The 19,410-nt window shown below is 43.2% G+C and overlaps 1 protein-coding gene across 5 annotated transcripts in view; it reads right to left on the bottom strand.

The window, feature by feature from the left end:
- The window catches only part of ripor2 (RHO family interacting cell polarization regulator 2), a 215,778-nt gene that overhangs the window by 45,818 nt on the left and 150,550 nt on the right, over positions 1–19,410 (bottom strand). For all 5 annotated transcript variants that reach the window (XM_059945523.1, XM_059945524.1, XM_059945526.1 and 2 more), the window contains exons 2-6: positions 11,655–11,778; positions 8,974–9,129; positions 8,287–8,365; positions 4,446–4,469; positions 3,264–3,317 (exon numbers count right to left, since the gene is read on the bottom strand). In XM_059945523.1, coding sequence (XP_059801506.1) covers positions 3,264–3,317; positions 4,446–4,469; positions 8,287–8,365; positions 8,974–9,129; positions 11,655–11,778 — 437 coding nt within the window. The remainder of the gene's footprint in view (positions 1–3,263; positions 3,318–4,445; positions 4,470–8,286; positions 8,366–8,973; positions 9,130–11,654; positions 11,779–19,410) is intronic.

Raw genomic sequence — 19,410 nt, 5'->3', positions numbered from 1 at the left:
CCGTCAGAGCTCCTGCTATTTCTACACAAACTTCCCTCAAGGTCCTGGGGAATATCCTGTCAGGACCCGGAGATTTATCCACTTTTAAATTTCTTAAAAGCGCCAGTACCTCCACCTCTTTAATTGTCATAGGTTCCATAACTTCCTTACTTGTTTCCCACACCTTAGACAATTCAATATCCTAAATAGAATTAAATAGAATGATGTGGAATGATATATTGATGTGGATTCAATGGATCAAAGAGCCTATTTCCATGCTGAATGCCTCTATGATTCAATTAAATCATCTTTCACCTTACTCCATAAAAAGCCGGTAATCTAGTAACCTAACATTAACAACTAATTGTTAAATATTTCAATTTACATTGATAAATATGGACAACTGACCACGGCAAGTAAAGGTTGGAGGAATAAAACATGAGATTTCCTCCTAGAGAGAACTAGAACAGAATTCAAAGCATATGAAGGGTCTCAGTCTGAAACATCATCCGTTCACTCTTCCCCATAGACGCTGCCTGGCCTGCTGAGTTCCTCCCGCATTGTGTGTGTGGAGCTTAGAGTTCAAAGCATGATTCAATGAAACAAAAATATCAAATTAGTTTGGTCCTTCGCTTCAATTCATTATTTGCTGTCAAATTCACAGTCAGGTTTCCTTCTCATTAACAAGTAAATCAGGGGTGATCATATTATCTGAAATATGCCACTGGCATTCAATTTACCTAGGAGCTCTTTGGAGTTCCTGCCGTTTGTCATCCAGGATACATGAAGTCATGGAATAGATCTAATTCATTTACCATTACACAGTTAACTGCATCTTAGTTTTAAATACTGACACAGTTCTCCAAATCAGTGCCTTGCATTATTAAAAGGAAATTATTAAAGTACAAGAATATTGAATCTTCTCATTCAATATGATTTATATAGTGAAAGGAGCAGAAATCGTATTCTGAGTGCCAGCCCATCTCTTCAAAAGTTTTGTCATGAATTGGTTAATTTCAAGACACAAATCAACTGCTATCTGTCATTTGTAATTTCTGCCACCTGTTACACCATTTCCTCTGAGCCACAGCCTGTTTCCTGTCACTAATTCTACTAGGACACTTGTTCCTTTGGTTGGATCTGTTGAGTACAGATATGACCAATGCGAATCTTGCCCAATGCATGCTGATGCCACATCCTCAGAGCAATACAGTTCCCAATTCATGAGGTCAGGAAAGGGTCACTGCAATTGTGGCAATCCAAGCTGGCTATTTTAATGAGTGCTGGAAATGCATTAAAAATATCAGCACATTTGAGAAAAGTTTTAACCAGAGGAAAGTAGCGCTGAAATAGAAACTGTACTTGAGAGTTGAGTAAGGAGCTGGTAAGAGTAAGGAGCAGCAACAAGTCACAAGAGAGAAGACACAGGAACATTATGGAGAGAGTGGACTGATCTTACTTGAGAATTACTTCCTTTCCATATCCTGTTTATCTTACTGCCTTGCTCTGATAGTGTGACTTCCCCTTGTTCATAAAGCATGTAAAGTAATGGCACTCCTGTCAGAGGTATAGAAAACCTCCCCACTCTCTTTCCCTTCCCAACCCCCTCAACTTGGTGCATCTAACTACCATCAAGAAACCAAAGCAGCTTTTGCTGGAAGCACTCTAATCTCATTATAATCCTTCCCCTAAGGGTGCTGCCATGCCAAACCTTTGCTCTCTGCAGAGCAGACATTTCCCACTCCTTAAAACAGGCAGAAAATCGAGAGCTAGCACATAATATTTGTCCCACATCTTTATTTTTCAGATTTGGTTAAAGTGTCTTGACTAAAATTGCTTAGTTGTGTTATGTTTGTGATATTTACTTTGCACCTGTGTTACACTTTCCCTGTAACTGTAGTTGTAGCAATACCTTAACCATTCCATTATCACTTTTCCCTTTACACTATCTCAATGTATGGAATAATCTGCATGGACGGCATGCACAACTAAACTGGTTACCAATTACCAGTTCAACTGAAACATTTCCAGCAGAAGTAATATGTTATTACTACCATTAAACAAATCTTTACCTTCCACTCTCTGCATTCCACAGGGATCACTCCCTCTGCAATTTCCCTCCCGGCACTTATCCCTGCAAGCAGCTGAAGTGCTACACCTGCCCATTCACCTGCTGCCTCACCTCCATTCAGAGCCCCAGTCCTTCCAGGTGAGGCAACACTTCACCTGCGAACCTGCTGGGGTCATCTATTTTGTCTGGTGCTCATGATGCAGCCTCCTCTACATTGGGTGAGACCTGTTGTAAATTGGAGGACTGCCTCATCGAGCGCCTTTGCTCTATGCACCAAAAGGGAGCTTCCTTTTAATTCCTAACCCCATTCCTGTTCCAACATGTTGGCTCATTGCATCCTCTTGGGTCAAGATGAATCCACCCTCAGGGTGAAAGAGCAAATCTTATAATCTGCCTCGGTAGCCTCCAAACTGATGTCATGAATATCAATATCTCCTTCTGGTAAAATATTTTCCCTCCCCCTCCACTCTTCCTCTATTCCCCACTCTGGCCTTTTACCTTTTCTCATCTGCCTATCACTTCCCCCTGGGTCTCCTCTTCCTTCCCTTTCTCCTGTGGTCCACTCTCCTCTCCTATCAGACTCCTTCTTCTCCAGCCCTTGTCCTTTCCCACCCACCTGGCTTCACCTATCACCTTCCAGCCAGCTCCTTCCCCTCCCCCCACCTTCTTATTCTGGCATCTTCCCCATTCCTTTCCAGTCCTGAAGAAGTGTCTCAGCCCAAAACATTGACTGTTCTATTCATTTTCATAGATGCTGCCTGAACTACTGAGTTCCTCCAGCATTTTGTGGGTATTGCTTTGGATTTCCAGCATCTGCAGACTTCCTTATGTGTAATATATCATTGAAACCCTTCTATTGAATGTAACCATGAAACAAGCAGATTGTACCTATCTTAACTTTAACGGCTTGCTAGTGGAGAGAACCTCTTGCTCTTATTACAGTTGAATTATTCTAAAACTGATACAATCTATCCTTATTCTTAGTTCAGACATTCAACACATCTTATTTCTGTCTCATCACCTCATTAATGTAACTATTAATGTAAAATTAATATCATTAATGTATACTAATATAATTATTAATACTATAAAGGAAATGTTTTCCTTTTAGCCTGTTGACTTTCAATGTGCATTAATTTTTTTTCATTTGAATGACAATTGTCTTCTTATTCCAAGATTGATTTAAGTTGAGCTGTGGCTCCATGATATTTACCTTACTGATGTGGAACTCCAGTTTTCGCAAGTATCTCTCTATAGCTTTGATTTGCTGCAAAGATAAGTCATGTTATTAGATTCCACAACCAAACATAGAGAACGGAACAGTAGATGAAATAATCTGTATCACTGAAACAAGGGCAGAAAATGGTCACTCAAAGAGTGATGGGACATCAGAATGCTGTTTACTTAACTCATTGGCATGGTTGTGTAGAGGGTCCCAAAATTTAATTTGTTTAGCCAAGTTAGGGTTGAACTATCAGATTTTTTTTATAAAACCATGAACTTTAATGATTTTAATAAAATCTTCAAACACTTAACCCAAGGACATCTTATACTAAACACGTGCACCTAAAATTTTCACATTGTTTTAAATACCACATGCTACTATAGCATCCATCATTATTGGCATGCAACCTAATTGTAGACTGGGTATACCCTCTTGGCAGGAACATTACATTCACAAACAGTTGATGTATGAAACAGAATTTCCTCCAGGGTTTCCCCTGAATACTACAAAATATTTAAAACCACAGAGAAACATTTAAACAGCAAACCCTCTGTTAATTAGGGTGACTGAGACTATTGGCAACACTAACAGGTTTCCATATAGTACTGGTTCTCTGCTTGCAAAGCCCCCCAAGTACAGTTTCCTAGAGTGCATCTGGAATATTTCTTTGACACAAAGACTCCAATAGGTGGCTCACCACTAACCAAATTCCAGAAATTCAGTGCGGAGGGGGAGCAATGAATACTGGCCTTGCCAAGGATATGCACATCACACAAGATAATAAAAACACCTTTATGTCATCGCCATTCTGCATACAGCTGTACAACTGTTGGAGGTTGGCAGGAATGCTCAGTTCAGAGGGAAGTGAGCCAGACCATCTCTGATGGCCAGATTCTGTAACATGCCAGTCTGAAATAAGCTCCACTACAGGGAGCACACGCGAAACTTAAACTAAGTGGGCCACTTAATTTCAGCATGCCTGTTATTCTGGAAGTTATGGAAACCTATCATGGCAAAGCTCATTACCCATGCCTGAAGCTGGTTGGACACCATGCCCCTCTGCCATGTCAGAAAGAAGGGCCCTGAAGCAGAATATAATACCCTGCTATACAGCATCATTTAAACAAAGCTTCATCCCATAGAAGGAAGTTACACACTGTAATTACTCACCTTGTCAAGTTCATACAAAACTCCCTGTAAAGAAGAGACATAAAGTATTAACTGAAAATCACAAAAAAAAACTGCAAATGTTGGAAAATTAAAATAAGGGCAGAAAATACTGGAAGTACTCAGCAGATCAGGCTGCATCTGTGGGAAGAAAGAGATGCAGCCTAAGCTACTAGTATTTCTATCACTTTTTGGTTTACTTTAAAGTATTAATTGATTGTGTGCTGCATTACATTTTTATTTTCTACGGAATATCTATCCTGGCAAAGATTAGCATCAAAGCTCTCCTGCAAGAGGGAGTTGTCTATATGATAGACTTAATTTATTGTTGTAGCGTTTACCACTGCATGCTTTACGTATTTATACATGCCATCTACAATGGCATTCAACCGCTCCAACCTCGGTTGCAAGGACACATGGCTGATAGAGAGAAGAAAGAGACATTAATAGCTGACAGTAAAGAACAAAACGCACTGTACGTTGTGCAGATGTAGACTGGACAAGGTCAGCCAAGTGGTGGTCTTACCACAATGGGCTCACTCATGGACATGAACATATGACGTGGATAGTACAGCATAGTGACAGGCTCTTTGGCCCACTATGCCTGTGCTGAACAGGATGCCAAATTAAAGTAAGCCCTTCTGCTATTCCCTGTATATTCAAGCCTCTTGAATGCTTCTATCTTATCTGCTTCCTACCACCCATGGCACTGCGTTTCAGGAACCTACTGCTCTGTATCAAAAATTTGCCTTGCGTTTCTCCTTTAAACATTTCCCTTCTCCACATTAAACCCGTGCCCTCTCGTATTTGACATTTCTGCACTGGAAGAAAGATACTGGCTGTCCCCCTTTTACTACACTTGTCATAATCCTGTCAGCTCTCCGCCCAGTCTCCTTTGCTCCAGAGAAAACTATTCAGGTTCTTCCAACGCCTCCAAGCTTGTGTGGTGAGAGTTGGCCATTTCACATGGCTTCTATGTGGAAATTGTAGCATATTTTAAGAGAGGTGCTATGTGGTCCGGGTCCTCAGTAGTAGTAATGTGGTCTTCCAGGTCTCAGATGAGTCTGGGTGCTCATAGACAGAGCAGGTGAAGAACAGCTTAGCTGTTAGAATCACAATCACAAGTCAAGATGGTGGGTGGAGGTGGGGTGTGGGCTGCATAGGAAATTGGTGTCGATGTGGTCAGTGAATTTGTCAACCCCAACACTGGGAGTTCAGGAGAACCAGGATTTTTAAAGATTAAGAGCAAGTAGGATTGGGAAGGAAGGGATTAAGATCTGTGGGTGAAGGTGGGGATGGTCTGTAGCTCCAGCACAGAAACGTGGAGGTTGCAGGAATGGCCAGTGAATTCCATCCCTTAGAACAACATGATCTAATCTCAGACAATTTTCAAAAGGAGTGTTCCATGGAGAATAATGTACACAATTCATACCACTGGGGTGCCTGTTCAAACATACAGAACCAAGACAAATGGCTGATATTAGTTTTCATTCAACCACAATGTGTCCAAATGACATGTTTTAATTAGGTTTACCAGACTTGCTTTCCATCAAAGTAAAAGTTTGCTAACAGAAGTTTCTTTCAAAACAGACATAGTTTGCCACTGTTTGGCTCTGCAGGAGAATGCAGCCTTTTATATCAGGTGGAATCCCCATAATCTTTGCTGGGATTGATGTGGGGTATCATTTAACCTAGAGGATAATGATGCCGAGACACATCCTAGGATGCACTGGGATGCATCGTTAGTGATTCACCCTGGGGTCATCGGGTGTTTCATGTCAGACACTCCGGCCCAGCTGACCCAGTGGGGTTGATCAGACCCTGGCTTGTGTCCCAGCAGCACTGGTCCATGGGTCACACCTCTTGATCCAGAGCCATCTGGAGACTCACCCAGCAGCCTCAGTGACGGTCCTGATGGCTCTTCTCTTTGCAGCCCCCATAATGCCAAGGAGAGAGTAGGTTCTACACAGTGAGCAGCCAGCAAAACCTCTACAGGCTGACATCGTGCCCTCCAGCGCAATGAAGATTAGATTACTTCTCCTCATCCAAATCAAGTGAGCCCAGTTGCAAAGATTTGCCTGTAATGTCTGAAAGTGTTGAATTTATAAAGCACAATGACCAGTGTGGTACTATGTTGAAGACCTGCTGGAGATTGTGAACCGTCCTCAAGTAAAGGATTTGTTGTTTTCAGGCAACATAGAACAACTTTGTTTTAAAAAGAAAACCTTTATTTGGTTCTCTTGGTACAATTTGGAAATAACTTGATTGGATGATGCTTTTCCCATTTCTCCTCAATGCACGATCGTGTACCGTGTATTGCTGGTTTGAAGCAAAATGGAAAACAGTTTAGTCCCAGAGGACACCACTGCCTGTCAGCACCAAGTAAAACCTTTGCGAAGAGTAAACAGCCTGAAATCAGTTACTGCTGGAATGGGTGAAAGTCCTTTGTTAGACTCACCCCCCACCCTCTCCTGTTACAATATTAGGCTTTTTCACTGCTTCTGCTGCAGCTTTTTCAATAACTAAGGGAAGAATAAGGCAAGAAAACAAGATTTCAGAGCTCAGAAGTTACAAGAATCATTTTAGCTTGTTTTTTTCATGAGCTGTGCTCCCAACTCATAGGATAAGGACAAGATAAAAAGCATTGAATTCAGGTTCCCTGTGATTAAAGAATCCCAATGAGATCAGAGATTAGTGCTTCAATGGCAATCTATCTGCCTTTAGTTGAAGAATGGATCATTAAGGTTAGTTGCACATCATTCAGAAAAACTGGGAGATATATTATTAGCAGAATGCCTCATCTTTTATTTAAAAGAGAAAGACTTGCCCATGCAGTGAGCCGAATAAGATATTGGTGCATTTCTCTTGTGTCAAATATAAGGCGGTGCGTTTTCCTTTCCCACTGATTGTCGTAAATAACTTTACATCACTCACAGTATTTCCCTAAAAATAGACAATGGACTTTGAAGGTCAGTGATCATTTCAGAGTGTGTAGAGGAGGCATCAATTTTCATGGGATAATGACCTTCCATCATGTGACATCTAGATTTATTTTTATATTGACAAGAGGCTATGAATAAAATGAGAAACTGTTCCACTTACTTGAGTTCCAAACTTCATGCACCCCAGATTTAGTCATTGGTTTGTGTTGTTCTCAGATGGCCACAATAATTGCACTCAACACAATTTTGTTAAGGAGAGTGAGAGATGTGTGTGGGGCTCTGCCACTGTATGCATGAGTGCACGTGTGTGCTGTCTGTTCATATGTATGTGAATATGTGTACACGTGTGATTTGTTCACTTGTGCTATGAAAGCAGAATGCGCAGTGTGTGCTTGTGCAGGGTACATGTGCGTATGTGATATGTCGAGAGATTATTGTGTGAGTGTGTGTTTCCATGACATGTTTGTCAATGGTATGAGTGAGTGTGTGGCTGTGCTGCATGGACAATACTTGATTTGGCTGTGCCAATATCAGTTCTCTACATGTAAAACAAGTTTAAGGAAACTAAGTGTTACGTATGCGCGGAGCAAGAACTCCAGTGGAGATGTACTATGCCAGATCGATTGCAAGGATATGATGAGTGTCGATAGGGCCGATCGATCTGTTGTGCCACACTAACAAAGCCTGCGGCATGAAATCTCATATGAAGTGATAAAATAAAGAGGAAGATCTAAAATCAGTCTGGGAAATGAAGGAAATATCTAAATAATCTGTTTGCACCAGCAAAGGGCCTCTGTTCTGATAAAGGGAGATGTTGCTAATGCTTCTGTCCTCCCTACGGGTGCCAGCTGAGCTACTGGGATTTTCATTGTTCTGTGCTGGGTTGTCTAGACCTCACTCACCAGTCTGGAGTCGCGTTTCATGTCCTTCATTTGAGTCATGAGCTTGTCCAGCTCAGTTTGGTGCACTTCCAGGTACTCACTGTTCAACAACAAAGAAAAAATGGCTTACCATCAGAAATGACTTACTTCGCTACACTCAGTTCATTTAATACAATGAGCATTAATCTACTGCTTGGGTGGAACTGAGCATAACCTGACCACAAGACTGTCTGATTACATCTATAATCAACACTAGATAACTAGCTGCATGCTACGCCCTTGTCACTTAGAAATTTATCAATCTACTGTTTCTAAATAAGGAAATGGTGAAAAACAATGTTTGTTTATTTTCAGATACGCTGCAAAACAGACCCTTCTGGCACCTCCCAGCAAACCACCTATTTAACCCTAGCCTCATCACAGTACAGTTTACAATGCAATGGGAGGAAACCGAAGCACCCAAAGGAAACCCACGCACTCACGGGGAGAAATTGCAAACTCCTAACAGACTGCACTAGAACTGAATTCTGAAATGTGGAGTGTGCTGTGCAGTAATAACAGTTTGCTAACTGCTACACTAGCATAGCGCCAATATGTGTGAGAATCAAATATGATACTATTTGATACCCAATGGATTTGAGAACAAATAATATCTATAATTGCTTTAAGTGATTAGTCAAGGATGTTTTAATATTCATAATTTCTTACGTTAATCCCTTCTTCAATGCTTCATACATTTCATCCATTCGCTTTGGTTGTACATCCTTGGGTGTGGTGTTGTTCTTATGAACTGAAGCATTCATTTTCTTTAATTTCCCCTGTGGTTTTTTGAGGATTCCGTTATTTCCAATGAAGGAGTGACTCCTATTGGGAAATTGGATAGTTTGGGGTCAAATACATACAGCATTTCAGTAAAAGGCAAGTAACAAACTGCACAACTTGGCTGCCAGAAAACATGATTCCAAATGCTGAATAAAACAATTTTCTGGAATGTTTGGATAAATTATTTGTAACATTACAGAATAACTTATAACTTTGGGTAACTTGATTTCGGTCTGTATCAATCGTTCATCTGTGAAATTGGAACTTGTTTATTTCTCCCCCCTCTTGGGATGATGACATGCCCCACCTGACCTGCTCTTCTTGCTCTGCATTTCACAACACCTACTTTCTTTTGTCTATATGTTCTCATTTTCTAGGAGATCCTATTCACTCATTGGTAAGATAACTTGTTTGCAGTCTATCCCCAGAGCCACCCTGATTTTTCCCAATCAGAGACTACCTCTCCTCTCCCCTTCTTCTTTCATCACCTCAGTTCTGATAAACAGTTCCCAAAACACCGGCCCAACCTGCTGAATATTTCCAACAATTCCTGCTTTGATTTGTAATTGCGCAGCATTGCTTTCACCCAGCAGCTTTGCTGATGATGAAAGTGCAGAGAACTTGACCATGAATTTCAGCAGGCTCAGCCTACAGGCACAGAGTCAGAGGATGATCACAGATCAAGCCTCTGAATCCATGGTAAATAGTTCACATTCAGCTCAGAGTTCTCCAGTTAAGACATGGAAGATCATCATGCTCACATTGATGGATGCTCTGACTTTCACCACTAATCTCCTGTGTACGTCTCACAACTTCACTACTGATCTCCTGAGTACATCTCACAACTTCACTACTGATCTCCAGTGTACATCTCACAACTTCACTACCGATCTCCTGTGCACATCTCACAAATTCACTACTGATCTCCTGTGCACATCTCACAAATTCACTACTGATCTCCTGTGTACATCTCACAACTTCACTACTGATCTCCTGTGTACATCTCACTTCACTACTGATCTCCTGTGCACATCTCACAACTTCATTACTGATCTCCTGTGTACATCTCACAACTTCACTACTGACCTCCTGTGTACATCTCACAACTTCACTATTGATCTCCTGTGTACATCTCACAACTTCACTACTGATCTCCTGTGCAATGCTTTGCAGGGGACACTGGTTTATGAGAGCCAGTGTCCCAATCATTCACCCCAGATTTCCAACCACCTCACTCACTCTGATTCTCTCAACTTTGCCGGGATTCTCTTTCCATTTTTACTGTTTTCTTACCACCCTGCTAACACCAACAACACCCCCCCACCACCCTCCACCCTTATGAACCTGCCCATGCCACCAGCCTCTCCCATAGACAACCTGAATCCATCGCACAATGTACTTTCTCTACTGCTCTCCACTCTTCGTTGTGGCAAGAAATTGTGGAGAAAAGGTTTTTGTATGCATTTGCACATGAAATACCTAATCTTTCATCCACTACAGTATTGGAACCTAGGAACATGGATTAGATCCACAGTGCAGTACTCATGACCCGTCATATGTGGCATAATTTTGAAAAGTACTGGCTAGTGAAGAAGTCAAACACACAAATCCAGGGGAGATTTACCTATTGTAACCCTGGTTTAGTATAATTAACTTTGTGTTATTTTTGCCACTTATGTTTTGGTTCATTACCATCTTTCTAAGGGTGAAAAGCTCCAGGCTGCCTTTGAGCTCCAGTATAACAGTGGAAATTTAACTCACTCTCAAAGGCAACTGAGCAGAGCTTTGCAAGTGTTTAACTTCCACAGATGTACGGAGGAAAGCATCAGGAGTTGGTATGGGAGCACCAGTACACAGGAGAGCAAAAGGCTAAAGAGAGTGGTGGACATGACCAGCTTCATCATGGGCACAGCTCTCCCATAATTAAGAGCACCTACAGGAGGCACTATCTCAGAAAGGTGACATCAATCGCTAAACATCCCCACCAGCCAGGGATATTTGCTTCTCATCACTGCCGACAGGCAGGAGTTACAGGAGCCTGAGGACAGACACCTCAAGGTTCAACAGCAGTGCCCTCTCCACTACCATCAAGTTGTTGAACCAACATGAAAAGGTTAACTTCTACATCAGACTAGATTTCGCCAAAGTTCCATTAATGTCATTAATGATTACATCCTGATAAAGGTTTTCAGCCTGAGACATCAACTTTTTATTCATTTTCATAGATGTTACCTGTCCACCAGCTGAGGTCCACCTGCATCCAGTGTGCATTAAGTCGCTGAGGATTATTTTGTTGAATAAATTATGCATAATGTATGTTAATTTAAATGCATTTAATTAATATTTGGCACATTTGTATTTCATTTCGCTGCTGCAGCACAGACCTCATTTTCATGGCATTTGTACCCTGGCTGTGTCTACCCATGACAATGACCTTGACCTTGAACTTGTGAGAGCAGTCATCTGTGCACACATGTAATGTGCAGACATGGAGCTCTGATTCTATGCCTATGTTTGAAGATAATACTGTGCCACAGAAGAACAACTACACATGGTTGAATACTCACCTGCCCCTCCTCTCCTGCTGTGCACTGAAGCCGGCGAAGGACTGGCTTCTAATGATGCCATTGGGTCCACCTGGGGAGGAGACTGATTCTGTAGACATGTTGACGGGTAACCTGGAGGAGATTTCTGTTTAAAAGAAAAGTAGAACTAAGCAAGCCTGAAAAGCACACAGGGTGTATCACATCATGTCAATACTCAATCCCTACTACCTTTGCTGAGCATATTGGACTGTGTTGATCTCAGGAGCAGTGGACAATACAGGTCACTCCTGGAATCAGCATAGTAATTCACAGTACCTATCTCTGATCCTTCAGTATATTCCCACTTCTTTTATGGTGGACCCAGAACTCACCAGCTTCATCCCCAATCATCCTGACCCAATGCTCCCTCCAATCTGTAATCACCATTGTGCACAAAAATCTTCTGCTGTGCAATTTTTTGCTCAGTGATAACATGATGTGTGCACTGAATAATTTCTTCAATAAAAACAGTATTAATAAGCTAGTTGTAAAATCTGCAGACAAATCATCGCAAGCCCCATGTTGTCAGTACTGTCCACATCAGAAACCGGAAGAGGAAGTGTGATTGTGTATGATCATGAAATATGCTTAATGTGCCAACAAGACAGAAGGTGACAACCTATTGTTTGCAGTTTAAATTCCTTTGCGAGCTAGTAGCAATGATGTGTGTGCATACACACACTCATACATTAGAGGGAACATTGTCCTCATCCCATGGTCATTGGCACTCACCCCATCACACCAGTGAACTCTCCAACCCCTGAATTCCCCCAATCCCAGCCACTCACCAACGCCACACACACACAATTCTGGAGGAACACAGCAGGTTGGGCAGCAACTATGGAAATGAATAAACAGTCAACACTTTGGGCTGAGATCCTTCTTCAGGACTGGGAAGGAAGAGGGAATGATCCCAGAATAAAATGGTGCAAGAGGGGAAGAAGACTAGCAGGAAAGTGAAAGGTAAAGCCTGGGAAAGGTCAAGGACTGGAGACAAAGATATCTGACAGGAGCACAGAAGGGGAGCAGTGGGAGAGGGTTTCATTGGTACAGTGCGAGAGGGTCTCACTGATACAGTGGGAGAGGGTTTCACTGATACAGTGGGAGAGGGTCTCACTGATACAGTGGGAGAGGGTTTCATTGGTACAGTGTGAGAGGGTCTCACTGATACAGTGAGAGAGGGTTTCACTGATACAGTGGGAGAGGGTCTCACTGATACAGTGGGATAGGGTCTCACTGATACAATGAGAGAGGGTCTCATTGGTACAGTGCGAGAGGGTCTCACTGATACAGTGGGAGAGGGTTTCACTGATACAGTGGGAGAGGGTCTCACTGATACAGTGGGAGAGGGTTTCACTGATACAGTGGGAGAGGGTCTCACTGATACAATGAGAGAGGGTTTCATTGGTACAGTGCGAGAGGGTCTCACTGATACAGTGGGAGAGGGTTTCACTGATACAATGGGAGAGAGTCTCACTGATACAGTGAGAGAGGGTTTCATTGATACAGTGCGAGAGGGTCTCACTGATACAGTGAGAGAGGGTTTCATTGGTAAAGTGCGAGAGGGTCTCACTGATACAGTGGGAGAGGGTTTCATTGGTACAGTGCAAGAGGGTCTCACTGATACAGTGGGAGAGGGTTTCACTGATACAGTGGGAGAGGGTCTCACTGATACAGTGAGAGGGGGTTTCACTGATACAGTGGGCGAGGGTTTCACTGATACAATAGGTGAGGGTCACACTGATTTCAGTGGGCGAGGGTTTCACTGATACAATGGGAGAGAGTCTCACTGATACAGTGAGAGAGGGTTTCACTGATACAGTGGGAGAGGGTCTCACTGATACAGTGGGATAGGGTCTCACTGATACAATGAGAGAGGGTCTCATTGGTACAGTGCGAGAGGGTCTCACTGATACAGTGGGAGAGGGTTTCACTGATACAGTGGGAGAGGGTCTCACTGATACAGTGGGAGAGGGTTTCACTGATACAGTGGGAGAGGGTCTCACTGATACAATGAGAGAGGGTTTCATTGGTACAGTGCGAGAGGGTCTCACTGATACAGTGGGAGAGGGTTTCACTGATACAATGGGAGAGAGTCTCACTGATACAGTGAGAGAGGGTTTCATTGATACAGTGCGAGAGGGTCTCACTGATACAGTGAGAGAGGGTTTCATTGGTAAAGTGCGAGAGGGTCTCACTGATACAGTGGGAGAGGGTTTCATTGGTACAGTGCAAGAGGGTCTCACTGATACAGTGGGAGAGGGTTTCACTGATACAGTGGGAGAGGGTCTCACTGATACAGTGAGAGAGGGTTTCATTGATACAGTGCGAGAGGGTCTCACTGATACAGTGGGAGAGGGTTTCACTGATACAGTGGGAGAGGGTTTCATTGGTACAGTGCGAGAGGGTCTCACTGATACAGTGGGAGAGGGTTTCACTGATACAGTGGGAGAGGGTCTCAATGATACAGTGAGAGAGGGTCTCACTGCTACAGTGAGAGAGAGTTTCATTGATACAGTGCGAGAGGGTCTCACTGATACAGTGAGAGAGGGTCTCATTGGTATAGTGCGAGAGGGTCTCACTGATACAGTGAGAGAGGGTTTCACTGATACAGTGGGAGAGGGTCTCACTGATACAGTGAGAGGGGGTTTCACTGATACAGTGGGCGAGGGTTTCACTGATACAATAGGTGAGGGTCACACTGATACAGTGGGCGAGGGTTTCACTGATACAATGGGAGAGAGTCTCACTGATACAGTGAGAGAGGGTTTCATTGATACAGTGCGAGAGGGTCTCACTGATACAGTGAGAGAGGGTTTCATTGGTAAAGTGCGAGAGGGTCTCACTGATACAGTGGGAGAGGGTTTCACTGATACAGTGCGAGAGGGTCTCACTGATACAGTGGGAGAGGGTCTCACTGATACAGTGAGAGGGGGTTTCACTGATACAGTGGGCGAGGGTTTCACTGATACAATAGGTGAGGGTCACACTGATACAGTGGGCGAGGGTTTCACTGATACAGTGGGAGAGGGTTTCACTGATACAGTGCGAGAGGGTCTCACTGATACATTGGGAGAGAGTCTCACTGATACAGTGAGAGAGGGTTTCATTGATACAGTGCGAGAGGGTCTCACTGATACAGTGAGAGAGGGTTTCATTGATACAGTGCGAGAGGGTCTCACTGATACAGTGGGAGAGGGTTTCATTGGTACAGTGCGAGAGGGTCTCACTGATACAGTGGGAGAGGGTTTCACTGATACAGTGGGAGAGGGTCTCAATGATACAGTGAGAGAGGGTCTCACTGCTACAGTGAGAGAGAGTTTCATTGATACAGTGCGAGAGGGTCTCACTGATACAGTGAGAGAGGGTTTCACTGATACAGTGCGAGAGGGTCTCACTGATACAGTGGGAGAGGGTCTCACTGATACAGTGAGAGGGGGTTTCACTGATACAGTGGGCGAGGGTTTCACTGATACAATAGGTGAGGGTCACACTGATACAGTGGGCGAGGGTTTCACTGATACACTGACAGAGTTGAATGGCCTTACTTATTTAATGTGTTGGAGAAGTTTAATTTTAGTCCGATATTTATATCATGGATTAAATTGATTTATCATACTCCAGTAGCCTCAGTGTTTACCAATAATCAAAGATCTCCCTTTTTTCGCCTATTTCGGGGCACTAGACAGGGATGTCCTCTTAGTCCATTACTATTTAACATTGCCTTAGAACCTTTGGCAATTGCCATCAGACAATCACAGGATATTTTGGGTATTAATCGTGGGACAGATATTCATAAGTTATCTTTGTATGCAGATGATTTATTACTATTCATTTCTAACCCGGAGAAATCCATTCCAGCAGTTTTATCATTATTGGTTCAATTTAGTGAGTTTTCTGGGTATAAGTTAAATCTTAATAAAAGTGAATTGTTTCCATTGAATAAACGGGTCCCAATTTATGGAAATTTACCCTTTAAATTAGTTAATGACTTTTTTACTTATTTAGGGATCAAAATCACAAAAAACCATAAAGATTTATTTAGATTTAATTTTTTACCCTTAATTGATCAAATTAAAGGTTTGTTTACTAAGTGGTCACCTTTGTCTTTATCCCTAATAGGTAGGATTAATGCTATTAAGATGGTTATTTTACCTAAGTTTTTATATATTTTTCAAGCGATACCAATTTTTATCCCAAAATCTTTTCTTACTAATGTTGACTCTAAAATTTCTTCATATATATGGCAGAATAAAAATCCCAGGTTAGGTAAAACATATTTACAGAAGACAAAAAAGGATGGCGGGTTAGCATTACCTAATTTCAGATTTTACTATTGGGCAGTTAATATTAGATATTTGTTATGTTGGTTGAAAGATGGGGGTGGATCTTTTGGCCATTGTTGGGTGAGTTTAGAAACTAAATCGGTATCAGCTTATGCTTTCGGTTCTATTTTAGGGACTTCTCTCCCTTTTGCTCTTTCTAAATTGCCGAAACGAATTGACAACCCGATAGTTAAACATACATTGCGTATATGGTTTCAATTTCGGAGATTTTTTGGGTTGACTCAATTCGTTTTAAATAGTCCTATTGTATCTAATTGTTTTTTCCACCCTTCCATTATAGATCAAGCTTATTCGGCTTGGAAAACTAAGGGATTACTAAGATTTTCTGATTTATTTTTAGATAATTGTTTCATGTCTTTTGAACAATTATCCAACAAATATAACTTGCCGAGATTTCATTTTTTTAGATATTTACAGATTAGACATTTTTTAAGTTCTGTACTCTCTACGTTTCCAAATTTTGTGCCTTCAGATACTTTGGAGAGTTTATTTGAATTAGACCCTTTTCAAAAAGGGCTTATTTCAAAACTTTATAATATAATTATGAAGATACATTTAGATCCTCTATATAAGACTAAACAGGATTGGGAAAGAGAGCTTAGTTTTAGTATTTCTAGTGAGAATTGGGATAGAATTCTTCAATTAGTTAATACATCATCGTTATGTCACACTGATACAGTGGGAGAGGGTTTCACTGATACAGTGAGAGAGGGTTTCACAGGTACAGTGTGAGAGGGTCTCACTAATACAATGGGTGAGGGTCTCACTGATACAATGGGTGAGGGTCACACTGATACAGTGGGAGAGGGTCACACTGATACAATGGGAGAGGGTCTCATTGGTACAGTGGGAGAGGGACTCACTGATACAGTGAGAGGGGGTTTCACTGATACAGTGGGTGAGGGTTTCACTGATACAATGGGTGAGGGTCACACTGATACAGTGAGAGAGGGTTTCACTGATACAGTGAGAGGGGGTTTCACTGATACATTGGGAGAGGGTTTCACCGATACAATGGGAGAGGGTCTCACTGATACAGTGAGAGAGGGTCTCACGGATTCAGTGGGAGGGGGTCTCACCGATACAATGGGAGAGGGTCTCACCGATACATTGGGAGAGGGTCTCACTGATACAGTGCGAGAGGGTCTCACTGATCCAATGAGAGAGGGTCTCATTGGTACAGTGCGAGAGGGTCTCACTGATACAGTGAGAGAGGGTCTCATTGATACAGTGGGAGAGGGTCTCACTGATATAGTGGGAGAGGGTTTCATTGATACAGCGGAAGAGGGTCTCACTGATACAGTGGGAGAGGGTTTCACTGATACAGTGAGAGAGGGTTTCACTGATACAGTGCGAGAGGGTCTCACTGATCCAGTGGGGGAGGGTCTCACTGATACGGTGAGAGAGGGTTTCATTGGTACAGTGCGAGTGGGTCTCATGGATACAGTGCGAGAGGGTCTCACTGATACAGTGGTAGAGGGTTTCACTGATACACTGGGAGAGGGTCTCACTGATACAGTGGTAGAGGGTTTCACTGATACAGTGGGAGAGGGTCTCACTGATACAGTGAGAGAGGGTTTCATTGATACAGTGCGAGAGGGTCTCACTGATACAGTGAGAGAGGGTCTCATTGGTACAGTGCGAGAGGGTCTCACTGATACAGTGGGAGAGGGTCTCACTGATACAAAGAGAGAGGGTCTCATTGGTACAGTACAAGAGGGTCTCACTGATACAGTGGGAGAGGGTTTCATTGATACAGTGGGAAAGGGTCTCACTGATACAGTGGGAGAGGGTTTCATTGATACAGTCAGAGAGGGTCTCACTGATACAGTGGGAGAGGGTTTCACTGATACAGTGGGAGAGGGTTTCACCGATACAGTGTGAGAGGGTTTCACTGATACAGTGGGAGAGGGTTTCATTGATACGGTGGGTTTCACTGATACAGTGAGAGAGGGTCTCACTAATACATTGGGAGAGGGTCTCACTGATACAGTGAGAGAGGGTTTCACTGATACATTGGGAGAGGGTTTCACCGATACATTGGGAGAGGGTCTCACTGATACAGTGCGAGAGGGTCTCACTGATCCAATGAGAGAGGGTCTCATTGGTACAGTGCGAGAGGGTCTCATTGGTACAGTGCGAGAGGGTCTCACTGATACAGTGGGAGAGGGTTTCATTGATACACTGGGAGAGGGTCTCACTGATACAGTGGGAGAGGGTCACACTGATACAGTGGGAGAGGGTCTCATTGATACAGTGGGAGAGGGTCTCACTGATATAGTGGGAGAGGGTTTCATTGATACAGTGGAAGAGGGTCTCACTGATACAGTGCGAGAGGGTCTCACTGATCCAATGAGAGAGGGTCTCATTGGTACAGTGCGAGCGGGTCTCACAGATACAGTGAGAGTGGATTTCATTGGTACAGTGCGAGAGGGTCTCACTGATACAGTGAGAGAGGGTTTCACTGATACAGTGGGAGAGGGTCTCACTGATACAGTGAGAGAGGGTTTCATTGATACAGTGCGAGAGGGTCTCACTGATACAGTGAGAGAGGGTCTCATTGGTACAGTGCGAGAGGGTCTCACTGATACAGTGGGAGAGGGTCTCACTGATACAAAGAGAGAGGGTCTCATTGGTACAGTACAAGAGGGTCTCACTGATACAGTGGGAGAGGGTCACACTGATACAGTGGGAGAGGGTTTCATTGATACAGTGGGAAAGGGTCTCACTGATACAGTGGGAGAGGGTTTCATTGATACAGTCGGAGAGGGTCTCACTGATACAGTGGGAGAGGGTTTCACTGATACAGTGTGAGAGGGTTTCACTGATACATTGGGAGAGGGTTTCATTGATACGGTGGTTTTCACTGATACAGTGAGAGAGGGTCTCACTAATACATTGGGAGAGGGTCTCACTGATACAGTGAGAGAGGGTCTCACTGATACAGTGGGAGAGGGTTTCACTGATACAGTGGGAGAGGGTTTCACCGATACAGTGCGAGAGGGTCTCACCGATACAGTGGGAGAGAGTCTCATTGATACAGTGGGAGAGGGTTTCATTGATACACTGGGAGAGGGTCTCATTGATACAGTGGGAGAGGGTCTCACTGATACAGTGGGAGAGGGTCTCACTGATACAGTGGGAGAGGGTCTCACTGATGCAGTGGGAGAGGGTCTCATTGATACAGTGGGAGAGGGTCTCAGTGATACAGTGGGAGAGGGTCTCACTGATGCAGTGGGAGAGCGTCTCATTGATACAGTGGGAGAGGGTCTCACTGATACAGTGCGAGAGGGTCTCACTGATCCAATGAGAGAGGGTCTCATTGGTACAGTGCGAGAGGGTCTCACTGATACAGTGAGAGAGGGTTTCATTGGTACAGTGCGAGAGGGTCT

This window comes from Hypanus sabinus, chromosome 20 (assembly GCF_030144855.1).
Source record: "Hypanus sabinus isolate sHypSab1 chromosome 20, sHypSab1.hap1, whole genome shotgun sequence".
NCBI classification, from domain to species: domain Eukaryota; kingdom Metazoa; phylum Chordata; class Chondrichthyes; order Myliobatiformes; family Dasyatidae; genus Hypanus; species Hypanus sabinus.
The sequence above is the reverse complement of the archived record's forward strand: the minus strand, read 5'-3'. Positions and strand labels throughout refer to the sequence as shown.